The 18,825-nt window shown below is 41.3% G+C and overlaps 1 protein-coding gene across 5 annotated transcripts in view; it reads left to right on the top strand.

The window, feature by feature from the left end:
- Positions 1 to 18,825, top strand: part of MLIP (muscular LMNA interacting protein) — a 118,211-nt gene that overhangs the window by 41,379 nt on the left and 58,007 nt on the right. For 4 of the 5 annotated variants that reach the window (XM_075414661.1, XM_075414662.1, XM_075414659.1 and 1 more), the window contains 3 exons: positions 8,399 to 8,557; positions 10,579 to 10,947; positions 17,187 to 18,815. In XM_075414661.1, the coding sequence (XP_075270776.1) occupies positions 8,399 to 8,557; positions 10,579 to 10,947; positions 17,187 to 18,815 (2,157 nt within the window). The remainder of the gene's footprint in view (positions 1 to 8,398; positions 8,558 to 10,578; positions 10,948 to 17,186; positions 18,816 to 18,825) is intronic. The other variant, XM_075414663.1, reaches the window with a different exon arrangement.

The following is an 18,825-nucleotide window of genomic DNA, read 5'->3' as shown; positions in this document are numbered from 1 at the left end:
CTGGTACCTTCAGGATGTGCGTGAGTAACAGCATCACTCTGCTTTTTGGTGTTTTGGTGAGGGCAGGTGGAGCTGGTTGGTTGTATCTGAGGGCAGCAGGTAAGGAGAGGAGCTGTGAACCTGGGGCAGAGAGAATGGGCACATTCAAGACTGAAGTCTCTGGGTGGTGAGACAGCTCCCCTCTTTGACTTGTATCCTTTCCTGGAAAGAGGGGATGTTCTTTGCTGGAAGTGCTGCAAGTGAGAATGAATTTGAGCCTGAACCTGTAGTTCTTCAGGTCTGCGGAGAATTTTTTTAGAGTTAAGTGCTACAATACCAGGTGACCCTGGTGTAAAGGGCCATGGTTGTTCATTTCTTGGTGTCAGACTTGGATGACAGGGGTGTTCACACTCGGTGTTGAAGTGTTTTGGATAGAGTCTTACCTGGGGAAGCACAGAGAGACTGCCAGTGTGGTCGCACACGCTGAAATACTGCTAAAATACTCTTGGCTAGGAGCAGGTTTGCAGCGAAGCCCTGAGAGCACATCCTCATCAGAGTCCATGAGGGATTTCACACACAACTGTTAACGTGGAGCTGTTTAAAGCATAACTCAGCTGCGAAAGTGAGGTTGTACCTGTCCTCCTTCAGTTGTATGTAAACAGAGCAGGAAGGCCGATCTTAAAAAATGAGCAGAAACATTGCACACGTGGGAAATGCTCAACCTCATCTGCTGTGTCCAAATCACTACCGAGCCTCAAGGGTGTGGTGAAAGACCAGATACCTTGTGCAACTTACACAAGCTAGAAAAATGCACAGAGAGATGCAAAAATTTTTGGTTAATCTAAGTGAAGTATCAGCAGTCTAAGACCAGACTTATAATGTTGTTAGTTCCCTTTTCCCTGACAGGGGGTCAAGTTGGAGGAGGCACTCATCACAGCCAGTCTATTATTATTAATAGAGTGAGGCTGTTCTTATTAACAGCAGATAACTATTCACACGGTGCATTTACTTACTCATGCAGGTCTTTCATACACTCCTGCACTGACTCACAGCTACCCAGCTGGAGCCACAGCTGGGAGGGCAACCCTTTGTGCAGAAGCAGAAGGTTCTACTGCTATGCCTTTGGCTTCTAGGTGGCTGGTCAGAAAGTTATGTTATGGGCCTCTTGTTTGGTCCAACTGTTGCATCTCTTTCTCAATAACTGGGCAGTTAAAACTGTCCTAGGAAAAACTTTCTTATTTTTACCACTTCTTTTTTTCTATGCGTTGTTATGGAAGCTGCCAACATCTCCAGTTGCTTGCAGGGAGGTTTATGATGTTGATGGTGGGGCTTACTTTCCCTGCACTTTTAGCCCACTTGAAGTTATTTTCTATGTTTGCTAACAGTTCACTTGTTCTTTCTTCAATGGCCAACAAATTCCGTGTTATATCCAAATTCTATGGTGTTTGGTATTTTACATATGCTGGATACTGCTTCTTTGCTTCCTTGTTCATCCTTAATACCAGCACAAAAGCTTGCATTCCTGTAGTGAGTAGTAACTGATCGTTAATGATTTATGCGTGTAGCCCTATGGCCCCTATCCTGTACTCACACTTCCAAGGCTTCTGCTATTATCTTGTGCTTGTACTTTTGGAGACGTCTATTAAAATCCCCTCATTTTCTTCAACAGCCTTTGAGATATGATTTCCTGATAACATGGCATGTGTTTTATTAGCACTTATATATCCTTTTTCTGGAGTCACTCAATAGTTCACTGTACAAAAATAATGGTCTGTTAGAAGACACATGCAGGGATACCTACAGACACAGATGTGATGCTGGGCAAGGCTGCTCGCAAAATGTATTCCTTGCACAATATCACTGGTGTGTTACCAAATTTGCTTTGCAAGGCGTCTTTGAAAGCAGGGCTGCTGAGGTGCTGGTCTGTGGTGGCAGCACCACATGGGCTTGATCCTCCTGCGGTGGGGAGGGCAGGGTTGGGCGTGCTCAGTGGTGTGGTGGTGGAACCTCACCACACGTGAGCCTCAGCTCCGCTGGGAGGGATCTGGTCTGGCTGAAATCTCACTGGCCCTCAACCACTCAGGCATCTCGAGAAACCAAAGGGCAAATGGCTGATAAGTGCTACTGTAAAACTGAAGTTCCTATTAGCATCATCCCACAAGTCTGATCTCTCAGCTCTGACAGATGTAAGTAGGGATTTATTTCTATTCCCAGTGCTTGATTTGAAAATTACACCTGCTTACTGATAGGTGCAGCTTTTGGGAAAAGAAAATGAGGGGAATTATGTCATACACGTTAATGAGACTGTGCTCCAAGACTGCTGTGAGGATGACAGCACCATTCTGGGACTCTCTTGCAGGGCTGAAATTGCAAGAAACTTTAACTGGAAAAAGAATAAATTCAGGTTAATTTTCAAGTTCTCACTGAATATTTGAGATGGAGTTGTTCAAAAAAGGACTGGAAAACTGGGATCTGTTGTGCCTCTCTGCTGTTTTACTAATGTGACTAAGCAGTCTGCAGCCTTTTTGTTGGGCAGAAGTACCATGGCATTGTATAAGCATACGTTATGTATGTCAGTGTGTGTGAGTGCCTCTGTGTACACACTAGTATGGATACTCTGCAGATGAACTTGCAAGTCCTATGAGCCTGTCAGGACCTAAGTTTAGGTGCAGATATTTTTATGCATCTACGGGCACTGGACTCTGTCTGAAGTCTCCCATTTCCCAGGAAGTCTTCTGACCGCTAACATATTTAATAAGCGGTCCATAAGCATGCTAGACACCACTGGGGTTATTTTTTTTCATTTTCTTTTGCAATCAGCCTTCAAACTTTTTCAGTGTACTTTTGCCAGTCTTTGATTGCCTTCTATGGAAGGCCAGATGGCAAGCCTGGCCAAACTACAAAGAAACCTGTGCAAAACCAGCAGCAATATTTCTGGGTCATTTCTGATTGATCCACACAGTAAAATGAATGCAGGACAGACAGAAGAAAATGGTGATTACCTGCTGAGCGAGTAGCTGGAGCCAGTCTGGGTGTGGGACTGGAGGTTTGTGCATGGGTAATGGAGTAGAACAGCTGGGGGTGTTACAGCAGAGGAGTTTTTAGCTTGTAAGACGTTGGTTCCTAGGACGTTTAGGAGACTGGAGCAAATAAGGGCCTCAGGGGTATCAGTGATCCTAAAATGCAATTTTAGAGACCCAGATCACCTTAAGGTCTAACGTTTTATGATCATTTAGTCAAACTGCATTTAATTAAATCAGTTAAACATAACAGGCAAGGTATTTTACTCCCACTTTGCAAAGAAGGAAATTAAACTTTATCTTTACTTACTTTTCTCCATGCTTAACTGCATATGTGTAGACCAGTATGAAAGAGCAATTACAGTTGCATAAAGTCTGCTGGGCTGAAGAGCTAATTAAAATTATTGTTGAAAAGAAACACTTCAGCTTAATGAGCTCTTGCATTTTGAATAATAGATTACAATTTTATACTGTTACTCATTTGCTCTTTCTGGTGCTTTACACACGTTAATTTTCAAAAGATATTTGTCTGCGTGTGTGTTTTAGTGTGTGCTACTGTATTGAAAGAAGCAAAAGTAATTTGCTAAAGGTGATACAATGGGCACCTCACAGGGCTTGGGAAGTTCCTGGACCACAGCTGTCGGTGGGAATTTTGGCACAAGCTTCAGCTGGACTGTAATTTCATCCAGGACTTTTGGAGTGGATTTAGCTTTTCCCCTGAAGTTTCACAGCTATAAAGCTGGTGTTCAGATGATCATCTGCTGCTGTTTGTAAAAAGGTTTATTGATAAGCCAGAGCTCATATTACACAATAATCAGTTAATACATATTAGGTTACTGTGATAGCTATAATGAGTCAGGATATGAAGATGTACTGAAGATTCCTACATCTCATTAGCTGATCATTTCATCCGTAGTAGACTAGCCTTGTTCTCTGTCTCCAGGAGGAGACAATGTCTCCTCTGTGGTTTGAGTTTAGTCTGAATACAGGAAAGAGTTTAAGGAAATGTTACACAACCCAGGCTGTGTTTTCGGATGGCCCCTCTCCCTGGCTGTGCGAGCGGCTGTGGCTGTGCTCTCGCTCTGTGTGTTAGAGCTATATTTATCACGGAGGAATTGTGGTATGTGAATCTGAGCTATGACCAGAACTGTGCATCAGGCAGCGTGTTTCTATAGTATGATGACACACTTGTTATTTTGCTGTTATTTATGCATATATTTCCTTTTCTGTCCTTTAAACAAGTCAATACACAGCCTCAAAAGGAAGTACTTGACATTTCAAGAATGAGGTTTTCTCAGGGTGTCGTTTTATTAATGAAATGACTTACATTAGCAAATCAGTGGAAGAAGTAGTAATGTGAACCAGCATATTAAATTTCACTTTAGCAATCTGTATTCCAGAAGGAAATCCTGGGAAACAATCACTGACAATGGTACCTCAATTTAAATTACAAAATAGGCAGTATGCTGAATGCATATACAGCATGCAAGAGATTAAACAGAAGTGTTCATTTGTCTTCATAAGGTAACCGAGACAATAAAAATGTGCTCGACAAGTAAGGACTGTAGAAGCTGTGGTAATGAAAACAATAATTAATATAGTTTAAGTTACTATCCCCAAGGCAGTTGTAAATTGATGGTATTAAATATGAAACAAACCTGTTTGTAAATTGATGACATAGGAAGTCATGGAAGTCATCTAGAATAATTTTCTCCTTTTGAATATATTTGGCAATGTATTATGCAGCAGCCTATGGCCCCAGTGGATAGTCAAAGGTTATTTATATTAAACCCTATCAGTTGTACTCCTCAAAGAATGAAGTAACATGAAAGGATGCAATTAAAAACAATCAATTATTTCATTGTGCAAAAAGTTGATTGTATAATATAAACCACAATTCATTAATATTAACTTGAATAAATGTCACATATGGTATTTTTCTTCTACGGTAACTCTGTTGATTACAGCAGCAGGGAATGTATGGAATTGAATTCCTTCTGCTGTTACTATTGGGCCTAGAGAAAGGATGATAATCTGCAAGAAAGTTTCACATACATATTTATAGATATTTGAATTTTAAGGTTATCTCACTGTTATTTACCTCTGTGTGCCAGAGTGGTTTTTAACAGATGTAATTAAATGCTGAAATCCCACCCTATTCATTTCTTTCAGTTCTTCTTTATGAGAGAAACACCATCCAGAGAGATATAGTAAATGAGATGAGCATATGGACCATATGTAATGGTTCCTTCTGCTTCACATTTTCCAATTAAAAATTAAATTTTAAAACATCAAAGTATATTTACTTGTTTTTGAAATCTGTAAAATGAAAACAGCCTCCTAAAAGATGTTTGTAAATAGGGTTTTTTTCTCTTTTGTTTTCCCCAGTAGAAACATTTGGGTTTTCTGACCACTCTTACGATATTTGCTCACTCTCTAGGTTTCTGTGATGCAGCCTATATTGCACGACTGGTTTTACCCGCTAGAAGTTGCTGTTTCCCACTCGCTATGAGTGAACCTGAGTGGAAGGCATCTCTCCACACTGCCTCATACAGTATCTGACAATTTAAAGCTTTCTGAAATTCAGTAATTCTGTTTTCTGGTTTCTACTTTATAAACTCCAGGAAAAATTAAATACACTAGGGGAATACAAGTAAGACCATGCTTTAATGGCATCTTCCACCTGAAAAATTATTCTTGCTTGCACATCTTTATGTGCCTTTTCCAGCCTTAGTTTTAGCTTGCAAGCAATTTTGATGGAGATTTCCACAATGTATTTAGGCCAAATACAGCAAGCTTTTCGTCATGTATTCTTTTATTTTTCTACCAAAGCAATAAAATTGGAAGCACGGGGTAAGACGCAGTGCACAAGCAGGTGCTGACAAGCTCTCCCCAATACTATGCAATGATCTGGAGCCTCATAACTTGCCTTTTTGTTTGTATTTCCTCATTACAAATACACAGATAAAGTATTGAGAGTTTAGCAATGCTAGCACATTTGATTGGAATTTTCTGTTAATCTGCTTGTGTGGGGGCCTACTGTTTGCACACTATTTCTTTCTCTCTTCCCATTTCTTTTGTAAGGAATATTTTATGCTCTGACACAAGAATATTCACTGATACAAACCAGCTGGTGTCAAATGTCGAACAAGAGCATGACAAAAGCGTGAGGTAGAGGGGGAGAGATGACCAAGGTAGCCAGAGTCACTAACCACATTTCCTAGTTAGAAAGAGAAGAAGAAGGCACAGCCACAGACCTGCAGGAAAGCAAAGGCCATCTCCACCTGATTTCAGTGGAGACCCAGGTGCTGTGTAAGACTGTAACGGGCAGTGTCAGTTGTACAGAAATCACTAATGCCAATGTGATGGGTACTTCTGCCTTTGTGCAGGTAATTTTGTTTCTTGAGGAGCACCTTTGGGTTCAGCAAGTGCTCAGGTGGAGGCTGTGGCCCTGGCTGCATTGTAGGGACTGATGTCTGCTCACAGCGAGTACATCCTTGAGTAGTGATGTTACTCTGCTGACTTGTGTCAGGAGCAAGAACTAAGTGTTAATGTGCCAGCTATTAATATCTTAAAATGTGTTGCTGCTTTACGAAAAACAATGATCAGACTCAGGTATCTTGGCTACTGAGAGAAGGACAGAGCTATGCTGTTTCTCCCTCACACAAAACAACATCCAGAGCTCCCAGTGTGGTGGAGCGGTTAGCAGCCACCCTTTTGCTACTGATTCAGCCCATGCATAGTGTGCTCTGGTGCTTGACCACTTGTGTGAAGTGGAGGTGGGAAAGTAGGGGACCACCTTGTCCCTGCACCCTTGTTACCTCTAGGTAGCAAGCCTGCAGTGCAATGTAATCTGCTCATGTGAGTTTGTGAATAAAAAGGTCTGATTTCAGAACGGAGATGTCTGCCATTTATTCAGATTTTTCACTTTCAAACATCAAAACACCTTACTTTTTCAGAATTAAAGGTGGACACATGAAAATTTATTCTGGGTGTCTCTGACAGAGCAGAATTCTCCTAAATTACAGAGAAAAGAGCAGTTGGCTGTGTTTGTATAAACAACCTGCCTCTGTTTTGCTCAAGCTCTCCAGGAGACAGCTGTAGGTGGAAGTAACTGAGATTTTCTTATACGTTATAAAAATTGGTAATCTGTGTCTATTGTTTTTAATGTTCCAGCCACGAGAAGACCGAGTCATGTGAATGTATTCCATAATCCCATTCTGTTCCGTAATTGCTATTTACTTATGAACCCAAATTACAAAGAAGCATAATGAGAGCCACAGCTCTCCAATTTGTTTCACTTTAAACAAGTAAGCCAAAAACAAGGGTCAAAGCAATGGTCCTTTTTTTCTCTAGGATTCAATACAGTTCAGGGTTCTGCATATTAGAATTCATTGAAAACACAATTAACTGCAATAAGCTTTAAATCAGATCATAAAACAAGGGAAAATCTATACATTCCATAGTTTTGAATCAGAAAGAAGGATTTTCTACACCAACAAGTAGTGGGAAAGTCAGCATTTCGGGTTCAGTGGTTTGGGATGTGGTTCCCTCTACTTAACTTGCTAAGGCCTTTGCAGTTCCTCTCCCTGATGTCTGGCAAAGCAACAGAGAGTTTTGCCATAGTTTGGACTTCTTTTTCCTGTCCAGTGTCTCCTGTGAAGAAGATGGAAGTGATGGGAGAGCACAGTCATAAAATTGAATGTTTAGGTGAAATTGCCTTCTCCTAGTCTCGCTTCAGTGCATTCAAGCCTTACGTGCATGGTCCTAGAGTGAATGCAACTGGGGAGGGAGAAATGAGAAGACAGATACAGAATTAGTTGGTGTGTGTGGCTGAATGGTCCAAAGAAAATGGGAGAAAATCCTTTCCTTGGATCAGAATTCATCCAAGATGCTGTTCAGAATTGGCTGCATTTGCATTAGAAAATGTAAACATGTTTTGCTTTCTTTTTGCAGAGCAAAGGTTCTTCCAATTTGTTCTGAGTTTTTAAGCAAATACTCTAGGGTCTATATTATGTCCAGATACAGTGGCATAATCACATTGTTGTTCTACTAAAGTGGAGTTAAGCAAAGAGAAAAGCAGCCTTGAAATGAAATGAATATGGTTTTCTGTTTCTGGTATGGAAAATGAAAAGAATAGCAAATTATTGAACAAATTTTCTCCTCTCTGCTGTGCAACACCATTAGAATACATAGGATGATGATGGGTATAATCAAGGCAGTATTCGGTCTGTTAAAGAAGAGCTTAATATACAATGACCTGTTAAAAAAAAAAAAAGACCAGTATGGTTAATAATAGACTCATAAGTAATGTAGATGAAGCAATTAATGTTATTTCAACTCTAACAACAATAATTTTTATTTGGACAAAGAAGTTGAACTAATTGTGTTTTTTGTAGGTCATTTTTCAAGAATCTGAAACCAAACCATTGACCTTCACATTCGTGCCATCCATTGGAAGACTTCCAACTCATTTTGAGGTTGTAGATGTCTCTAAGTTCCTTGTCACAATTCCAGATGAGCCAAAGGATCTGAGCAATCAAGAAACTACAAATAAGGTAGATTTTTTTTTGTGCTAATTTTTCTACCCTTTCAGAAGATACAGAAAATTTTGTCAGCTTTGCTAAACATCACTGAACTGAAAGTCTTTCCCTTGAACTCTTTCTTGGCTTGTGCTTCTTTTTAATACCCAAGCCTACAAGAGATGCAGAATTGTTGCACAAGAGAAGGCTGCTATCTGCTCAACAGCCCCTTTGGTCTTTGGCAGAGTTTATACTGGAAGGAAACCCTTGCCCACCTCAATACTGTCCTCTGTCACTCATGCAAGGGATATATTCTTGGCAGATGAGGGGGGATTCCTTCCTGATCTTCGGGGGAGAAAGGGTGCTGTGTGAGGTGTGTTATCACATGGGAACTGACCAAGAGTTGGTGACTGGATTCTGGTGTCCACAAATGCCAGCGCTTCGGCTTCCAGCAAAGGTGCCAAATGCTTTCATAGCTACGTAGTAACGCATCAAAGTGAAAGCTTGCTTTCTGTTTTTGAAAGCTAGTCCCCGCGATTTCCCGTGGTGGTGAAGCCAGCAGCAAAACATACCTGCTTCTCCTGCCTTTAGCCAGCCCATACTGTTTGTTATTCCTTTCCTGCCTCACAACACTTAACAGCCTCTTATTTTATTCCGTGCTGCTTGAGAGCAAACTTGGAACCCTCAGATTAATATTAATGCTCATGGTGGTTCTGCACTTGTGTAACAGCTCCTTCCTTGGGACATTACCAGGGCTGCAGTTCGCGGAGCTAAAAAACTTTTCACAGGAGTTCACAGTCCTCTGACCTGAACATGCTCCAGCAGTTTCAGTGGCCTATCTGACTAAAAAAGGGGTTAGTCTGGGCAGAGAATGGACATCTCTTCAGAGATATGCACTGGAACATTATCTTCAGGATGCTTAACTCATGAGTTACATTTCTAGTCACTCACTGTTGGTTTTGCTGTAAGTAGTGCCCCAAGTAAAGCAGAATCAGCTATTCCTGACCTCTTCCTCCCTACGTTTCTCTGTAGGCAGAGAAAACTTTCCTGGCCAGTGATGCAGTACTGAGGCTTTCATAGCATTGATTACTCCCTTTTCTAAAATGTCTAGAACCTGAACGATATTTAAAAAACCCCAAGCAACATCAGATAATGAAAATTGCACCTCCAAGTATTATCATACTGGTGATATCCCCCTTTTCGGTTCAATATTTTTTTAAATAGCTGAGCTCCGGCAACTTGTGAAACCGCCATTGTCATTCCTGTATTCCTCAGGCAGGATTCAAATATGAGCCTCATCTACAGACTTTCTCTTGCAGTACACAGGATTTCTGTTCTTTTACCTGATTTCTCCTTCAGGAGAAATATCATTTACCATACCTGTTTTGATATTGAATGATTTGGTGATGTATGTGTCTTATGCCCAGCTTGGACTACTCCTGCTCTCATCCAAAGCGTACTGGAGGAGTTACATACTGGAAGTGGAAACTGCAGAAAATACGAAGAACTATTGTGGTCTGTGCTGAGAAGCTTGAAGATACAGTAAAGCTCTCTGACCTCAGATTCTTTGTCTGCTCTCTTCAGAGATTGCCCTGGCATAAAGGCCTTTGTTTCTTCATTAATATGTATAGGCTTTGTCCCAGATTTGTCTGTCAGGCTCCTCTAAGGAGCATTGTCTTCTCCCGTGGATCCTGCCATCGGGATGCCTTCCCATCGTGTCTGGTGTAGTCTGGTCTGACAGCTCATCTGGCTTGACTGCACTCTCCTTTTCGGTTCCCGCGCCAGCCCTGGCTCAGGCCGTCGTTGTGCTCAGAATCCCCTGTTGCTCTGCGAGTCGCCGGGAAGGCAGCCCCCGTAGCATAGGCTGGGACGCTGGAAGTGGGGGGCTTCCCAGGGAGCTGGTTTCTGCTGGGTGCTCGTACCCAAATTCTTCATTTGCCCTCTGCACTTTTGGTACTGCAGTGCCAGCCACTGCTACAAGCCAAAGCTACTTTGCGTTTTGGAGAATGCAAATAAAATGCAGCTGATTGGGATCTTTTTCCTTGTACCTTTTGCAGCCTGACGCAGTCTCTGATGAGCTGGCCTTAAAGAGCGGGGCCAGACAAGGCTGTGAGTCCGCCGTCCATACAGACAACACCCAAGCAGCTTTCCGGTCCCTGGGGTGTAACTCAAGCAACGCAGAAATGCAGGAGAATGACCTTTTTAAGGCTGAGTTTATCCTGATTACGGACTCCGGTGATGAAGATGAAGTAGCCGCTGCCTCGAACAATGTTCATCGGCCTTCCAATGGCTACGGTCCCATCAGCGCTCAGCTGCTGGCCACCTCCCACGTTTCCCCTGGCACCGGGGCAGGGGAACCTCCTGGCGATGGGCACGTTCCAGGTGCTGTGCTTTCCCACAGCACTGCTGATCCGCAAAAGCATCAGGTAACCTGCACTCTAAACTCTGGAGGTAACCTTTCCTTTCTAAAGCTTTCAGGACGTGGACACTGAGTCAGCCTGTAAAGCAGCTTGGCCAATTTAGGCTTTAATGAGCATTTTTGTTGGCCATCCCTGTAACATTTGGAGTCTAAGGAGTTGTTCCAACCCTTCTGACTTATTGCCTCTCCCTATGGCTCTGGTGTATAAATGGAGCAGGTAATGCAGATCTATTGTTCTTTCTTTCAAGAGCAGGTCATCACAACAGCAAGTTAATCAGGAGGTGTTAGATTGCTAGCTAGTCTAAATTGGCTAAGGTTGTTGAAATCAACGGAGCCTGTAGATCATTTGAATTATTAGCATCACACTTCCCCAGCCTGTTTTTTTCTCAGCACCCGCTGCAGCCCTTTAGGGTAGAGAAAGAAGCTGTAAAAATCCTATTATTCTGATTATTAGTTAGCACTGACTTTGCACAGGTGCAATAAACTAATGGAGTTGAAAAGTCCATTTAATGTTCAGATTTATAGGGTATTTTTATTGATTTGCTAAAATTTTAAATTGCCAATGGAAGAATTTGAAAAAGGGTATTTGAAATGTTTCATTTTCTAAATGCATCAATCCTGTTTACTGTATGATAAGTTAATATCTCTCATCTTGGCAAGAGCGCTGACAGTTTTCAAGGATGTATATGCAGTGGAAAACTCTACCTTTAGTAAAACAGCAACATCCTTCTCACATGGAATAAATTCGGACATTTCCTTTGACCTCAGCAAAGTTTCCTTTGGTTGCAAATGCCATTTTTCATTGGTAATTTAAAAAAAAAGTTGAACATGGCTACTTTTTCTCTGAAAATGAATAGGACTTTCTATCTTGTGTTGAAATACTGTGCTACTCAATTTTTCATCAAATTCAGTGTCAATTTTTGGTTGAGGAAATTGTGAAAAAGAAATCCACTCTGGTTTGGGATTTACACAATCTTGAAATATTCAGTTCTGGAGAGAAACTCACAGTGAAGTCAATGAGAATTTTACCTGAGGAAAGTGTAAAGGCATAGATAAACCTGTGTAGAGGAAGTAGCTTGTAACAGAATAATTGTCCTAGGGAAATACAAATTTACTTCAGCAAAGCTCACTATGCAGATTCTGTCGTACTTCTTCGGGTGGTTTCTTTAAAAGCTCTTACACAAATTAGGTGGATTTCTTGTAAGACTATGCAGAAAAATTCATATGGTCTAGCTTTCCTAAGCTTTTGATGACTTGGCAAGTAAACAGAGATTTGCCTGGTAAAGTAACAGAAATGCAGATTGCACAGAACAAGGAATTAAAGCCTAACTTTACCAGCTGTTCACTTGAATGTGAGGAGAGATGGTATGTAGTATGGGTAATGCATATCTCATCATTATTCTCAAGTCACACTTTTTCAAGACTGTAAGTATTTCCTCAGTCTTCCATTTCTAAATATCTCTAGCTGTCTCTACCTCGTCATAAGAAGGTGTTTTTTACAAAGCTGCTTTTCACTGGTGTTCTGATTCTTTGGCGTTTCCTTGTGCACCACTCTTTCTCGCTTACTATCTAATGAAGTATCATCAGTTCAGAAAAGAAAATTATGAAATTATTAAATAGCTGCATTCTTTATCTGTTGGTAGATTTCCTGTCTACAAAGTTTTCCATACAGGGGCTACCTTGTCAGTTCTAGGATTATAGTGACAGTATCATGTCCCACTTAAGAGTTATTGCATATAGTATTATGTTCCTTTACAAGCATAATTAGACTAAGGATATCCTGTCAGATGAGGAAAACAAGAACCAGCACTGGGGGCTATCGTGTTGTACAGAGGATCACTCTAACTGAAGCAAAGGCCTCCTACAGCTTGACTTGTACCTGACTTTGTTTAAATGAAGGAAAAAAATAGAAAAGCATTGAAAAAATGGAAGCTTCGGTTGTTCTTTGAGGCATAAAGGTCCTGACTGATGATGGGAAATGCTATGCCATATTCATATTGGAACTTTTTGGTAATACTTTACTGTGTACATCTTGTGCTTTTTTTGTAATGTTAAAGAGAGTCTGGTTACGTGCGAGAGAGGCAGACTGACTCCTGCCCTTGGGAGTGCACCCTTTCACCCTTTGGAGTGAGGACAATGTGTCTGCTCCTTTGAATGCCAGGACATTCACTCAGCTTGCAGAAAATTCTTGACTCACTGTGGTGGATCAATAGGCAGAAGACTTTTTTATCTAGTCAAAGGCACTTGGCATTCTGCTGTCCAGTGCGGGTTATCTGGTTTGGCTTTTCCAGACATATCAGTTGAGCCCTTGCCGGGTCTCAGCATCCGTGAAAGGACGGGAACGACTCTCACACGCATTGGTAAGATACACAGCTGGATAATTTTATTCCCCCGCTTCTGCCGTTATATACATTTGCCATATCTGTACACACGATTACGCTTATATCGGACAGGCTACAGACATAAATCACACGCTGTTCAGACGCCCCACATTTCCTTATGATTGGTAACTATGCACTAATGCCGATAGCAACAGACTGCCTCCACGTCCTTGAACACATCTTGTTTTGCTAACCCACACCACATGCACTTTCAGAACTTTCTCAATGGCTATTCTTGGCTGTCTTTTACCAGCAGCCTCCTAGTCGTGCTAATTCTCAACCTGCATCGACCCCAACAAGCCCTGACAAACTCCTGCCATTGCCAGGAAGAATGCACCTTCCCTGATGGGAGAAACCTGACTGTTCTGAATGGCATCTATATTAATCGAGTCTCAGCTCTCAGGCTGATCTACTGTGCTGTTTCCAGAGATTTTACAAAGTTTTCCACAGTGTCCAGTGCTTCTTTCTGGCTTTATGGATTTCAGGTTGCAGGCTGTGCTAGGGAATTTAATTTATTTTTTCGTATCTGTAAACAAATTCTACTGAGATCAAAGCATGGTTAACTGGCTCCAAGACCAGGTCTACATCAAGCCACATCCTGTCTCAGATATGATTTTTTCCATTTGGGCTCTTCACTTGCCACACTCTTTCCCTTTTTCCATTTGACCAGCATGTAACTCAGGTCCTTGTTGCAGAAGTGACAACATTTTTTGTGCCCTTCCAAAACAATGTGATCTCACCAGAGAGATTACTCGCCCTGTGTCCAGCTTAGCTCTGACTTTCCAAACATGCTGAAGATCTCCTGGGCAAGGCTCATTACTAAGATTATGACCTCTTTGATATTTCTGGGATCATCATCTATAAAGCAACAAGATCTTTTTCAAGTTCCTTGATCCCTTTGTGCTAAGGTAACCTTGCCACCTATTTCAACTTTCTTTATACGCTGTTGAGAATTTGGGAAATGTGTATCTGAGGTACTCCTGAGAAGAAAAAAAGGCTTGCAGTTGAATCATAGAGCAAAGGGACACAAATCTACTTCTGTCACTCACTTCCTCTGCGCTAATCCAGTACAAGTACAGAAGTGTTTTAAACCAGCAGAGAAACTGAACAGAAAAAAAGGCAAAACAAATTCCATTGATCGATGGAAGTTGTTCTATCTCATATACTGGCACTGGTGAGGCTCCACCTGTAAAACCACGCTCAGTTTGGTGCCCCCTCACCCCCAAATTCAAGAGAGATGTGAAGAAGGGAATGGGGGACCAGCACACAGCTATAAAGGTGGCTAGGGCACACGTGAGCTGAGGCTTAGGAAGCTGGCTTTGTTGACTCCCACTAAGAGACAGCTGAGGAGGTATCTAGGAACAGCCCACAAGTACTTGAAGGGCAGTTACAGAGATGACAGAGCCAAACTCTTCTCTTCAGTGGCAGGCGAGACAGCAATGGCCACAAATTGAAGCCTGGGAGGTCCCAGCTGGGCATCAGAAGCAGCTTCCTCACTGGGAGGTGGTGCAGCACTGACACAGTCTGTTAGGGGCTTTAGAGACTTGAGGAGACATGGGCACAGCTGACCTGACCTGCTGGTGATGGTGAGAGCTCTGCTCTGAGTAGGAGGCTGGACTAGATAACCTTGAGAAGTCACTTCCAACCAACTTTAATATGATTCTCTGATCCTGTAAATATGAGGGTGATAACTGATGTATGTAGTTAACACTGTAATACAATCTTTTCAGAAGACTTGGGTAGTGTCTCAGTTAGCTCAGCAAATAAATATTCAGTGGTGTTAAAACTGGAAGAAGCCTACGGCAAAATGTCTTTATCATACTTGCAGAAGCCTATTTAGCATCTGCTACCATGAACATTTTCCTAGCTGCTTATTAATCTTTCTTATTAAGTTTTAACTAATTAGAAGCCATCGCACATCCTGCTGTTTCGTTATGGAGTTTCAGATTCCTTCCTCATTTTCTATTAATCTGTTGTCTTTGTAAGGGAAATTTATCTATTCTGTTCTGAAATATAGAGATTTCATTCCCCAGTTTTGTTTTGGTAGTTGATCAACTTCCAGAATTCATTATTAAATTCATCAGACTGCTTCAAATTATCAGATGTATTAACATGCTGCTTTTTAGATTGTTGAATAATTTTCTGTTTCATGGCATATTTAATAACAATTTTTCATAGTGCTTAAATATTGGTAAATTAGTCTCAATTTCCAGTATTTTATCTTATTCTTAATTAGCTTTTTCAACGAGAGTCATAATTTCTTAATCCAATAGAATACATGGTACAATGGTATCATGGACATTCATTTTTATATTCTAATATTTGGACTGCATATATCCATAGGTTTTCCACTTCAAAATGGAACACCTTAACACACATATAAAATAAGGGGAAGTTTGTGCAGTTGTAAAGGCATTCTGATTGTTGGTGTTTATTTCTATAAAGCAGAAAGGTATTTTCTAAATCAGATGGTATCTTATACGGAAAGTATATTCAGTTCACAAGGCTTGCTATTTGGTGTCGTTTAGCAGGAAGAGTTCATTTGTTTTAAGTTATATAGTCTAATAGGGTTCTGCTGTGCATATTTAGCTCATGTTTAACATTTTAGGTATAGTTTAGCCTTTTAAATCCTGTAAGTCTTGCTCTTCTGTCACAGCTTCTTCCAGCATGTGCTGTCACTTGATAATTATGTTTTGTACTTATTATTGTTTTGTGATGTTTCAATACTATATGATATAATAATAATTCCTTTTTCTTGTGGGGAAGATATTTGTATTAAAAAATAGAATTCATAAGCTGAGCCAAAGCCATGTGCAAGTCATGTATGTAGAAACTGGATATTACGATTGTCTTTTATAGAATTGCATAATATTTTCAGGGAATCAGACAATGGATAAACAGGTGTTCTTATACGTATATGAAGTTGTAGGAAATAGAGTCAATTTCCCTGCCTCAAATTACTCAGTCAAAAGTTAGGTGATAATTTGTAGCCTTTTGGTTTTACAATTGACTTAGCTCACTATTTCACACTGATTTGTTTTATTTACATTGTGGATACCCCAGTTTTTAATTTCAGCATTATAATAACTTGGAAGATTTTGAGATAATTTCTTTCTTTAGAAGTATAAAACTGTATAAAAAAGATTGATGATATACTTGTATGCTCTAATTAGTTTTGACAAATACTAATTAGAATAGAACTAAGGAAAAAGGCACTCATGAAAGAGCTCATTACTGTTTTATTAGCGTATTGTAGAACTGTGGAGAAGGGGATAAGGACTCTTACACGCCTGCAAACTGTCAAACGCACTGCTCTGTGAATGACGAGAAAAGTGAGAAACAAACTGGATGTCGGATTTAAGTAGTTCTGAGCAAATTTCTTGTCCTGATATCACAGTGCTACAGGAAGCATTGTTTACTGAATGAGAAAATGGGTACTAGACTTGAATCTCATTTACAGAAAGGCTACTTTCCACCGAACTGGTAAAGTGAGACAGGACAATATTGTAATTTTCTCACTTCCTCTTGTGTTTGCACAATGCAAATGACATCACATGATTCTGGATACTGATGGCACAGATGTCCTGGGTTTTACCTAAAATGAAAAATACAGTAGCCTTCAACCTCATTTATGTCAACAAAACTGAGGTCTCATAAAAATAAAGTAGCACATAACTTGCCTGCACTTAGTCACCTCCCCTGAGAGCTGCATCCATCAGGCCGTATCCCCGAGTTTTAGACAGCCTCGTGTAGAACAGTACTAATGGCAACACTATATGCATGACCACAGGACTGAAATGTGGGTTGCTTAACAGTTCCACAGGTTCCACCTATATTAACATTTCTGTTTTTGTTTTTTCTCCAGTTAATTTCTACTCTTTCCACCTCTGATCATCTTTCCTCTAAACCGCCTGCTGTCCACTTAATTTCTCCAACTAATCAGAAAGTAGTGTGTGGTGCCATGGTTAACCTGAATCAAGCCTCTTCGCTGGAAGACTCTCGTAACAACTCGCAGTCAGCAACTGTGTTTTCTAAGCAAGATTCATCTCTCTACTTTCAGTCTGCTTCCCATAGTTCACACCCCTCCATGTCTAAAATCTCCTCTTCTGCATCAAATAGTTGTTACTCCACTCCTCGATTGTATGATAACCTACAAACAACAAGTCTCTATACCCCTGGCTGTGTCTGCAAAATTGGAGACTTTACCACACCCTCTGTTCTAGCAAAAAGGCCAAGTCTTTCCCCCAATCCTCCATGTTCAGCTGGAATTCAAGGATCTTCAGCTCAGGCTTCATCCCCCAGTACTTTGAAAAGATTGAATGCTTTATCTCCTGTCCCTGTACATATAATAACACATTCATTATCTCCTAGCCCTAAACCTTTGTCTCCACCCTCTATTTATGGCTCCTCTTCGACCATATGTAACATTAATGAGCCTTGCACACAAATGTCATCTAGAGGAAATTTAGTAAAGTCAGGAGTCAGATCCCCTCTGCCAACCAGACTGACCTTCTTAACTGCTATTTTGAGATCAGGTTCTTCTCAGCGGAGACCACTTTCCCCTGCTTCTTGTCCCACATTTTCTCCTAGTTCCCTTGGGTCCCCAACATTCACAACAGATCAAAAGTCCGAAACAACTCCCCCAACCCCCAAGAAATCTGTTTCAAGCCCTCCTATAAGGCCAGATTCTCCCACCAGAGAGGAATGTTGGCTTTCAGGATGGCCTCAGCATCTGCCTTTACCCTTCAAGCCTCATCCCACCTCTAGGGTGAGGTCCCTTTCTCCTAAAAAGCACCTTCCAGTCAGAACACTTTCTCCAGACTTCCGAAGTCCTCCATCATCCCCCGTCTCCTCTCATAGAAAATCAGTTGCCTCTCCAGGTTGGCAGTCTAGACTGCCTCCTCCTTGTGCCCCAGCACCTTCTTTCCTTGCACATCCTACCTCTCCTTCTCCAGAAGGGCTGCGGTGTGCTGCCTCCAGGTCACAGGCACCTCAGAAATCTCAGCGAGTACACACTTACTCACCCATCTTTACCTGCCGGTCATATCCTTTGCTTTCTTCTACCTCTCTTAGTGACGTATTCTCCCCCACCCTAGAAAAACACTCATCTCCTTCCCCAAGTCTTTTGCATTCAGATTTTAGATCTAAATCAGAGTCATCCCAAATGTCTGTTCAGGAGATAAGTGCCTTCTCTCCTACCCCTTCAAGTATCTCAAAGCAGTGGTCTCTCTCACAGCCTCATTCTACTCCACTGGTTCCACAAACTGGTAATATTAATTCCCATTCACTGCAGCTTAATTCTTCATTGGTGCATAGAAATTATCAGTCTAATTCCTCCTCTCCAAGACCTGAGCAATCTGCCACCTCACCGGTGTTAGAGTGCAGATCTCCTGCCTCAGACAAGTCACCAGGCACACTGCCGTCAAGACCCAGAGAGCTGACTTCACCACAATCTTTTTCCCTGCCTCCTGACCATGAAAACATCAAACCCAAGGTACTCTTGG

The sequence above is a fragment of the Opisthocomus hoazin genome, chromosome 2 (genome assembly GCF_030867145.1).
Source record: "Opisthocomus hoazin isolate bOpiHoa1 chromosome 2, bOpiHoa1.hap1, whole genome shotgun sequence".
NCBI classification, from domain to species: Eukaryota; Metazoa; Chordata; class Aves; order Opisthocomiformes; family Opisthocomidae; genus Opisthocomus; species Opisthocomus hoazin.
This window is presented reverse-complemented; position numbering and strand designations above follow the sequence as displayed.